General features: G+C 39.4%; 1 protein-coding gene across 1 annotated transcript in view; it reads right to left on the bottom strand.

Annotated features, from left to right (window-relative positions):
* Positions 1 to 212: 212 nt before the first annotated feature.
* LOC131578682 (uncharacterized) overlaps positions 213 to 10159 on the bottom strand; it is a 58756-nt gene continuing 48809 nt past the window's right edge. The window contains exons 3-6 of the mRNA XM_058837707.1: positions 10030 to 10138; positions 9172 to 9237; positions 5423 to 5628; positions 213 to 241 (exon numbers count right to left, since the gene is read on the bottom strand). Of these exons, the coding sequence (XP_058693690.1) occupies positions 213 to 241; positions 5423 to 5628; positions 9172 to 9237; positions 10030 to 10138 (410 nt within the window). The remainder of the gene's footprint in view (positions 242 to 5422; positions 5629 to 9171; positions 9238 to 10029; positions 10139 to 10159) is intronic.

The raw sequence follows: 10159 nt of genomic DNA, 5'->3' as shown, positions 1-10159 counted from the left end.
GTTACAATGCCACGAGTAACATGGAATTGCTGTCTGCTCTTGTTCCCTGGCACGGTCAGCATTTTCACTCAAGTCAGATTGTAGTTGACATGGCTCGTGCTTTCAGCTCTAGGAATCCTCTCTCTGGCCTTTTGAATTGGCCAAGGGATTCCCTGGATAAATACACTTACAGGATTTTGTGTCAAAGGATCTTCTAGTTCTGTTTCAAAAGGTCAGGGTATCTTCAGTTTGGTTGATTTCCCTGAACAGAGAAGGAACACAACAGTAAAGAAAAATCCCACTTCTCCAAGCCCACAGGCTGGCTCATATCTGAGGTGCCAATGTCATTAGGCTTCCAGACTGACACAGCAGCTTGGGAGGAGAGAAAGGATTTTGTGTCCTTGACGTGTTTTATGGTACCATCAGACCCAGCAGAGCTCACCACTCTGAACCTGCTGTCGTTCATTTCCACAGGCACATCTAAGCACCTTGATTTTTAAGTTCTAAAGCAACGTATATCCATAACAGGAAAGAGAAAAAAACCCCAAAAGTCAGAGAAATAAATTCAGAGTCTTAATAAAACAATCAGAAGTATAGCAGAAAGAATAAAGAAACTTTGGAAATGATTTATGGCTGTAATGGATCACTCTCTAGGTCTTCACAGAAAGAAAATATCCACATTACCTCAGCTTTCATAGTCCTATTCCCAGTGACTGAAGATGAGGAACTTTTAAATGTATGTTTAAGACTAAAAATGGTTATAAAAGATCAGAGGCTTTCAAAACTCACTGTGTACCAGGTCTAGTGAGTGTAATGCCAAGAAAAACACATGAAATCTGATCTGACAGTTTCATAATTTTCCTTTGTTCAAGGAGATCCCTGTGCAATGACAACATACAGTAATGTGCCAGGACTAAAAGAAAGAGTTAGTGGAAAAGACTCAGAGGTAAGGACCACTAGGTTTCTCACTGGTAAAATATATATATATATATATATAAAGAAGAATTAACTGCATTAAGAAATCCCAGGGAGCATGGTTTAGATTAAAGGACACTCTTTTCAACCAGGCCACTGGAAGGTTGATGTAGCACTGCTCATGCAGATGTTTGGAAAGCATTCCATAAATTTTACTTTTGGAGAGGGCTTCTAAAGGCTGTTGCTTCTCCACTGCCCTGTGCCACCTCTAATTTATCTTTAGCCTAAAACAGAGAAAAAAAAATAAAAATAGAAACAACAGCTTCTTGTTAAATAGGAGGGGGTCTTTTTAAAGAAAAGCAGTAAAACATAAGATGTTATAGTCCAAATCCCATAGATCCTGTATCTATAGTAGGCTGGCAGCTCTCCTTTTACCTACATACAATAAAAATGAAGTAAAAGCAAATCTGTCAAAACTCAGCAGGTTTAATGCAGTCCCTTGGTTCATACTGGCTGCATGTGAACAGTGCACAGAGCAATAAATTGCTATACTGAAATCTTGGGAGTTCAGACCTGCTGGTGTGGTTTATCTTTAAAAGTTTGTTTCTATGTTATGCTCTGGCTATTGATTTTTAGCAGACAGTGCACCTGGCAGCTGTTCTTCAGCCCAACTCAGATATATTCCAAGCTGGACCATGTTCCCTTAAAAATTAAGCACACAAAAAGGTTACTTAAGTAAGATCTCAAGTAAGGGAGTTTGGGCCAAATTCTGAGCCAATGCTCTGAAGTTCTGTCAATTAGTTTTGCAATTTTATCGTTCAATTCTGACTTTCCAATGATGAGGAGCTTTGAGTGTCTTCAAGTCAAGGGGCAAGAGCTCCATCTTCTTTCTAACAAAAACAAACCTGCTGAGTGTTGCCAGTTCAGCACTGAAAATGACAACCCTGCTCTACTTATTCCTTTTTATTACATATTTACCTTTTTATTTTCATTACATATTACTTATGTTCTGTCTACTACATTTTCCTGCAAGAGAAGAGAAATGCTCAGTGTTGCTGTTTCCCTGCCTGCTCCCCCTCTCTGACTTCCTGCATTTTTGTGTATCTTTTCTGATTATCTCTCAAATACTTTCTCATTGTCTTCAAAAGGTGTTACCTCATGGCAATAGCCAAGGAAACAATTTCTGCTTTGCACATTTCATTGTTGCAAGTGCAAGATGTGATGAGGGATGGCTCTTGTCTTAATGAAAGACAGTGAAGGTTCCATTGACTTCACTGGGGGTCAAAGCTTCACCCTTGGGGTCCTATTGGAGAAATGGGAAGGAATTTCCATTTTCACAAAGAATTTGCAATCCTTAATTGTGTTGAAACCTCAAATATTTTCTTTGCAGGGCAAAGTTCATCTCTTATTTCAGATGAATGTAGTGGCTGAGCATCATCTACTGCTGGAAAATCTTTGAAAGTTACTTAAAACTAAGGCATAAAAGAGAAGCAGGGTGGGAAAGGCTTGTTTGCTATCAAACACCAACACAAACCAAGATGGGCTTTTTGTCTGTGCCCTTCCCCCTTTTTGTTCACACACTCCTCTTCACCCTCCAGACAGCCTTAGAATACTAATTTTTCTAATCACTTGGAGAATGAAAACTATTATAGAAATCAACTAAAATATTATTTTAAGCCTTGTTTCATGAGACTGGATCCACACTACAAATAAAATCTGGATCCTTCTCTTCTTAACATTCAAAAAAGTTATTTCCCTATACACCCTATACAACTTGTCACTTTACAATTCAAAGCAAATACTTGAAACCATTCTCAAAAAAGGATGTTTATACAAACTGGCAGGTGGGATTTATGAGGAAAAAGACATTTAAATAAATGTCTATTTGTCTCTTTTCACAGATATTTAGGATTTCTCTTCACATAGCAGCAGATGATGTGGATGCATGGAAAGAATCAGTGCAATGCTACTGTAATGATAAAGATTTGATTATTAAATGTTACTCTTTGTTGGGGGTTCCACCACTTTCTGAACTTTTAAGGGATTCAATTATTCTCTTTTCCTTGAGGGTAAAATATGCATGTAACCCTCAGTTAGCACTAAGAACAATGAGCAAACCTTCACACATCAGATGTGACTATGTGCTTTTGTCTATCCTAATGGTTCGAGAGAAAAATCTTAATAAATCAACGTGAGATTTCTTTTTATTTTCCTTTTTTTTTTTCCTTATTCTTTTTCTTACATCTTGTTGTCTTGATTATATAAAAAACAATAGGGGGCTGTCAATCTGTTTTCTTTTCAGGTCTTCTCTGTCTCTTTCTAAATTAGTTACAGCCTGCTTTTTGTAGCTTTATAGCCAGCCTGACTCAATTTAATTACCATGACTTGTGTGGCTTAAAGATAAATAGTTTTATTCAGCCTGCCTACTTTTGTATAAGTTTTCCCTTTCACACATCTCTCTATATTTTGGCATTCAGAATTCTTGTCCTCTGTTCTTCAGTAGGTTAACACAAGGTTGGTTTATGGCATTGTCCTTATTTTGACAAAAAGGCTTTTGATGCCTTTAGTCCCTACTTTGCTCTGAGTCTGGGGGCTTTTGTGGGACACAAATGAACATTGACTGGGGCTCAGGAGCATGAGATGTAAAATACAGCCCTGTGTCCATCACCAGGGAGAAATCCTCAGAGCTTGTACTGCTACTATCCAAGATTTTTTCTTATTTTAGGAAAATACTTCAGAAAACAAAGCTTGAGACCGCCCTGACATAAGTGGCTGGAAGATCTCCAGTAGCATAACTCTGTAGCATGAAAATGCCTTCAAGCTGAGAACACAAATGCTTTACACAGAGATGTCCCGTGAGGTCTACACAGATCCCTGAGGTTCTTGTCAAGATCACTGACAAATCCTTCTACCACTGGAAAGGTGTGCAACCAGCAACCAGCTTATAAACTCCAAAATCCTACCTAAAAGAAGGGATCATCATGTTCCTTCCTCTCTGTCAAAATGGAGAAAGGTTGACCAGAAAACCCTGAGTGATACTAAATCGTTTTTAAAAAAATCAGATTTTGGTTCTGCTACATTCCTGTAATCACTGCATTTTATTTAACTTTTTTTAAATCTCACATACAACACTGGGATGGATGTACAAATACCATCTCCATATAAATACATTGTGCTTTGCCTATGAACACTAAATACATTTTGCAGTAGTTTAAAAATAATTCTTTTGAGGCTTATTGCAGTTCTTAATACAAATGTAGATACAAAATTTGAAGTGTCATTTCTTGTATCTGTGTGTCATCATAATGCTGCTTAGAAGAGCCTCAAGCCCTTTTTTAAAAAGGCATCTACTTGGGTTTAAAGAGTATATTTGAGGTCATTAGCAAAGAAAATTGCCAGCACTAATTCTGACCTACCACTGGTTTGAACAAAAAGAAAAATCTGAAACTTAAAAGGAAACCCAACAATTAATTGTGTTTTATGAATATGTGTGCAAAATCGTTGTTACAATCAAATAAAATGCTGATATGTGCCAGACACCTTGAAGTTGCTCTCCTGTGTATAATTCTCCTGAGCTGGATTTAAATTCATTTCTCAGCACTTTGCCTCTTCCCACCCTTGTTAATTAACTAACAAAAGCAATTTATACCAGCCACACCATAAGCAAACAGTAAAATAAAAACACTTTCAAGCCTTTGCTTCACCCTATTGGACATCTTTACCTATAATCACAATAATGTTCTATTAAATAAAATCATATGCATAAAATTTTATCTCAATATATAAAATATTTTGTTTTCAAGTGCAATATTCAAATGCCTTGCTTCAGTATTGTTGGTCTATTTATCTGATGGCAATATTCCACAGAACTTACATGAAACTAACCTGAATAGCTGTAAAGCTCCCAGGAAGCTGATTTTCTTCAGAACAGATTATGACATTTCTTTAGGCCCAGAAAAAAAAAACCAAATCCAAACCTTTCATATAAATTTTTCAAGAAATATTGAAATCCTCAGAAAAATCACAGTTAACACATTTTGAGAAAATTCAAAACCTGAGGGCTTGAGGGTGTATTTCTCATACAAACAGCTTCATCTGCAAAGGAAAAATTTCAAGACATCCAGTTGGAATGGCAGTTCAACCAGGCTTTCTCACTGTCCTTTTAATATTTAATACTTAATTGGAAGTTTTCCTTGGCTGAACTGCTGTATAACTCACAAATACAAACAGACCAGTGTCTGACAGCTGAGGCAGCTGCTATCCTTGCTTTTAGCCCTACCTGCTTCCCATGTGCCACTGCCTGCATGGAAGGAAAAGATGAGACAGGGAAGCACTTCCTGAATGGCTCAGGCTCAGTTTACCATGCTAACTTACACCCACAGTCTGGTAATTAAAAAAAAATTAACACACTGTAAAATAAAGAAAGCACCAGGAGTGGATATGAACAGCAGAAACAGATGAACATAAAATAGGACAGGAAATTTGTGTGGGATGTGGAATCTGTGCTGAAGGACTCAAATGAGAGTACCTGGGCTCCTTGAGAAGATCTGAAAAAGGCAGAATGTTCCTGGCAACAGTGATTGGTCATTTCTGTACTTCTTTCTAGGAAGATGTAAATCTCCATACTTCATGTGTCCAGAGTATTTTGACTCTAAATGCTTCACAAAAGGCTGCCAGGATGAGAGTACAAGGGTCCTTGACTTCATTTCATGTCTATAGGTAGTTTCATATTGCCTAAAAGTAAGAAAAGAGCAACCCTGGATGAACTTTAGAAAATTTCATTCCTTATTTACATATTTGTCTTTGTTACACCCTGTACAAAAATTATGTCATAATGAGATACGCCACGAGGGGAAAAAAAAAAGCACAGATCAGTTCACTGGTCTGAACATGGATCAAACACCAACTGCACCTGGCAAAAGAACACATCTGATCATTACTGCAGCCAGATTCCAGGAAATAAAGGACAGAGTATGGCACAGATTCCACTGCTCTCATCATGCACAGAAAACAGCTGATATTTTGAGGTTCTGAGGTTATAACATGTGGCTCTTCTAAAGAGCAGACTGCAACCTTGTTGAGGGGTTTGTTTTGTTTCCCAGCTGCAATCTGACATCTGACAAATTACATGTGAACATTTGGAAGTCATATTGTTCATCATGCATTACATATAATTGCTTGAACTTTTTACAGTGTGCAGTCATTAAAATGACTTCCACATTAATGGAGCACTTAAGAGAACCCTCACCCACATGTGACCCAGTGAAGAGAAGTGTCTAACTCTGCAAGCACTTTGTCCTTTAGCAGAGTGATGCACAAGTGCCCTCTTTAAATCTGGGTGATGTTTGCAGTGGGTAGGAAGCAGGCCACCCTGTGATCTACAGACACATAAACATGCACCAGGATCAATTGTTTCTGGCACAGATTTACTTCACTCAAGATTCTCTGAGCAGCAAGGAGACATGTGATATTTGAAACAGTAGGCACCAGCCAATTAGGCTGTGACAGATAAGAACCTTTCCTTAATTTGTGCTGTAGGGTTTCTATATGGTCTGTTCCTTCGATGGTTTCATGTTCCCCTCTGACTTCACTGAAATCCACTTTTTATCAGCTGGGATAAGAGGAGAGGGAAGGAAGGAGGGAGGGGAAGGAAGGAGGGAAGGGAAGGGAGGGAAGGAAGGAGGGAAGGGAGGAGGGAGGGAAGGAAGGAGGGAGGGAGGAAGGGAAGGAAGGAGGGAAGGGGGGGATGGAGGGAGGGAGGAAGGGAGGGAGGGAGGGAGGGAGGAAGGGAAGGAAGGGAGGGAGGGAGGAAGGGAGGGAGGGAGGGAGGGAGGGAGGGAGGGAGGGAGGGAGGGAGGGAGGGAGGGAGGGAGGGAGGGAGGGAGGGAGGAAGGAAGGAAGGGAGGAAGGGAGGAAGGGAGGAAGGGAGGAAGGGAGGAAGGGAGGAAGGAAGGAAGGAAGGAAGGAAGGAAGGAAGGAAGGAAGGAAGGAAGGAAGGAAGGAAGGAAGGAAGGAAGGAAGGAAGGAAGGAAGGAAGGAAGGAAGGAAGGAAGGAAGGAAGGAAGGAAGGAAGGAAGGAAGGAAGGAAGGAAGGAAGGAAGGAAGGAAGGAAGGAAGGAAGGAAGGAAGGAAGGAAGGAAGGAAGGAAGGAAGGAAGGAAGGAAGGAAGGAAGGAAGGAAGGAAGGAAGGAAGGAAGGAAGGAAGGAAGGAAGGGAAGGAAGGAAGGGAAGGAAGGAAAGGAAGGAAAGGAAGGAAAGGAAGGAAAGGAAGGAAAGGAAGGAAAGGAAGGAAAGGAAGGAAAGGAAGGAAAGGAAGGAAAGGAAGGAAGGAAAGGAAGGAAAGGAAGGAAAGGAAGGAAAGGAAGGAAGGGCTTTTGTAGTTCTATTCCTCAAAAAAACCCAATCTGTGAACAAGGAAAGTAACTATTATCCATACAAGTGTACCTTTTTGAAGCATCACGGGGGATTCAACCATTAATATCTAACAGCAGCAAGACTCAAGTAGGCTGCTTTGGAAATCTGCCTTGCCATAGTTGTGCAGAAAGAGTTCATCGAAAAATAGTCAAGAAAAGTTTAGAAAATCTCCCCCATCATGAATACCTTGCATTGATTTTTTTATCTGTGCATTACTACCTTCCAAAGTTAAGAAAAATAAAATTCTTCTAAGCCAACATCTCCAGTGTGACTAGAGACCTGTGGGGAGTGCTAGGTTGTTGAGATGGGAATGTTTTAGTTCATGTTCCAGCTAGAGGAACTTATAAAATTTTAAACTGCTACTTGAATTATTCCACTACATCAGCAAAAGCAGCACCTCACACTTTTCTCAGTAATAATTTCACAACATGAACCTCAATTTTCATTTATGCCCCCAGAATTATTTCCATGGGGTTTTCCCTTCAATCCTGTGGCTCTGCATTAAAAGAAAAGGCCAGAAAGGCTTCATTCCACTGATGGAAGTGGAATATTCTGAGCGGCAGATGGAACAGCTCCTGAAACAACTCAGTCCATGGTAAAGGCAGTCATTCAAGAAAGGTTATAGGAAATACTAGAAAAAATGTTATAGGAAGCAAGAACTACCTTCTCATATACATCTACCTTAAATTAAAAATTGAAAGGCCTGGCAAAAGAAAAAAAAAAAGAAAGAAAAAAATTTTACAGTTCTTTTAAGTATAACATAGAAATGATTTTTGCGGCCTTACAGGAGGGATTTTTTTCTTTCTTCTTCTTGTTAACTTGATTTATTTTAATGTACCCTCAGAAGCTGCAGTCAAACTTCACACAAAAATTACTTCCAACAAAAGAGGTTCATACTTCTGGACAGAAAACAAGAAAGACTCAGATCCAAATTCCTCCTTTACTTCCGTGACCTAGGGCAATTACTGCTGCCTTTTAAAGTCTGCGTGCTTCTCCTGTCCCTGGTGATTGTTATTAATACAGGTTAGGGAAAGTGGTGATAAAGATCAATTCCCAACCTCGAAAAGAAACATTAACTGCTTCTTTCATGTCTTCCATAGCAAGGGAGCAGCTACAGTTTCAAATGATCCCCAGATGTTTACTACTCCTGGAACTCAAAAGCAGTGTAGGTTTTCTCCAGAGCCATGTTGGGTATTTCTGGTTATCCTGCAGACTTCAACCCCTTGTCCTCAGAAGAAAATGCAAAGGACAAAAAGAAAGCTTGTGCAGTGTAGAAGTCCCCAAGGAAAAATAAACCAAGGATGGTCTCTTACTATTGGCCAGCTTAAGCTGTGCCTCTGCACACTAATGCAAGGAATTCCTGCAGAGATGGGTATGGGAACACTACAGGTTTGTCACTTGATTACAGAGAGATTTCATGATTCCAGTAAAAGTAAAATGGCTGGGATCTCTCATAAAAACGATGCTGTTTTTCTGGTGCTTGACAGCAGTGTTTTCCTATTCCTTCTGACTCAGAGCTTGGACACAGAATAGTCCACCTAAATTTGCAAACATGATAGCTAACAGAAAAATGAAAAAAAGATTTTCTCCTTAGATAATAAAGGATTAAGAATAATACGAACAATTATCATTCTATTTCTCTTTCCTTCGCACTTTGTCCTAATTAATCCCCTGATGATGTGAAGACTTACCTTTACTAAAACTTAGTCCCACTGGAAGCAATTAATAGTGATAAAAACAGGCACTTTCCAAGAGCTTTAAACATTTTTTTTATCTCAAGAGCCCAACAATTTTGTCATTATTATAACCAGGTAAGGAAAGACAGAAGAAGAACATGCCATACAGGACATTAAAGTACTTCACCTTCTTGGTCTGCTGCGTTCCTTTCTCCTCTCATCTTCTGAGGAACGTTGGGCAAAAGATTTAGTGCTGCATGAACAGCAGAGATGGAGAAAAAATTACTCCAAACCATGGCAGGATTCAAATCCAATTTCTTACAGGTGCTACAGTGTGTATGACTTAGAGAAAGAATGTAATGAAAACCAAAAGCCTCTGATCCTCATTTCAGGACAGTTATTCTGATTGAGCACTCAGGTAACTGAGCTGGGCTCCTTTTCTTAATGAATGAGAAGATGCCAATATGACCTCACTGGATCAGCCCACATGGAAATGAAACATTTACATGTATTGGTACAGTTCTTCTTTCATGCCAAATAGGCAGGCCTCAAATTGACTTCTCTGCTCACGTGCTATGCTCAGAATTAACTAAGTTGTTCAGTCTCTGCAGGATCACAATCAAAATACTCTCTGAAAGGTATTTTAAACAGAGGATGGAATTATTTGACCCTATTTCTTTTGCTGATAATTGAGAAGGTGGTAGGATGGCCTTGTAGACAAAAACGTGCTCCTGGAACGAACAGCAGCTTTTGAGTAAGATCAGGTTAATGCAGCACAGTTCTCCCAGTCAGTGCCCTGGCTCAACATGAAGCTGCTCTTTATTCTACTGCAAAAATATGAAACATCTATTTCTGAACAGAACAGCACCTAGCTCACACCTGAAACATTTTCAGCTGCTAGCATCTAAGTGCTGATGAGTGTTACTAGTCTGTTAATTCTTGGGTACTATTAGCCATAAATTTGTTCAAATTGAACTGAAAATTCACTTATTGAATTACTCCTGACTACATACAATCTTACTTTTATCAAAGTCATCTTACTTACTGATCTATTTCACCCAGCTTATCAAAAACAGGTGGAAAGGGCTCTGAAATGCAAACACCACAGCCAGATGTCTTCCAATGTAAAGAGGCCAATCTTCCTGCTGGGAAAGCTGAAAGAGACAATAAAGTGC

This window comes from Poecile atricapillus, chromosome 4, assembly GCF_030490865.1.
Source record: "Poecile atricapillus isolate bPoeAtr1 chromosome 4, bPoeAtr1.hap1, whole genome shotgun sequence".
Lineage (NCBI taxonomy): Eukaryota > Metazoa > Chordata > Aves > Passeriformes > Paridae > Poecile > Poecile atricapillus.
Note: the sequence above shows the minus strand (reverse complement) of the source record. Positions and strands in the feature narration are given on the sequence as shown.